Source organism: Triticum dicoccoides, chromosome 2B (genome assembly GCF_002162155.2).
Source record: "Triticum dicoccoides isolate Atlit2015 ecotype Zavitan chromosome 2B, WEW_v2.0, whole genome shotgun sequence".
NCBI lineage: Eukaryota > Viridiplantae > Streptophyta > Magnoliopsida > Poales > Poaceae > Triticum > Triticum dicoccoides.
The window spans coordinates 807,391,664-807,392,026 of record NC_041383.1 but is presented as its reverse complement, the minus strand read 5'-3'; the positions used below and the strand labels follow the sequence as shown (position 1 = coordinate 807,392,026).

The 363-nt window shown below is 54.3% G+C and overlaps 1 protein-coding gene across 1 annotated transcript in view; it reads left to right on the top strand.

Annotated features, from left to right (window-relative positions):
* Positions 1-234: 234 nt before the first annotated feature.
* The window catches only part of LOC119368920 (lysine histidine transporter 2-like), a 6,089-nt gene continuing 5,960 nt past the window's right edge, over positions 235-363 (top strand). Inside the window, exon 1 of the mRNA XM_037634028.1 lies at positions 235-349. Within this exon, the coding sequence (XP_037489925.1) occupies positions 284-349 (66 nt within the window). The 5' untranslated portion in view covers positions 235-283. The remainder of the gene's footprint in view (positions 350-363) is intronic.

Sequence of the window (363 nt, the reverse complement as noted above, 5' to 3'; positions counted from 1 at the left end):
AATATATAAAAAATAAAATTAGACTGTTGAAAGCAGACGGGGCGACGGACGACATATGGCGCTCGGGAGGAGGCCGGGGAGTCACAGCGACGCGAGGATGACCGTTTCCAGTTACCTGCAGGTTCTGCCTTCTGAAGTCAACAGTCAACTGCACGCAGCTCTACAAATAAGCCGGCCTCTTCGGCATGACACACCACACATACGCATTCTCCCAGGTCCCAACCTCTTGGAAATCTCTCCATTGCCAAGCTTCGCTGGTTGAAGACAAATCTGCCTAACCGGCATGGGAACACGGGTAGCAGCCATGGGGACACGGCCAGCGGAGAACCACACCTCCCTGCCGCCCAAGGTGAATCTCTCTCT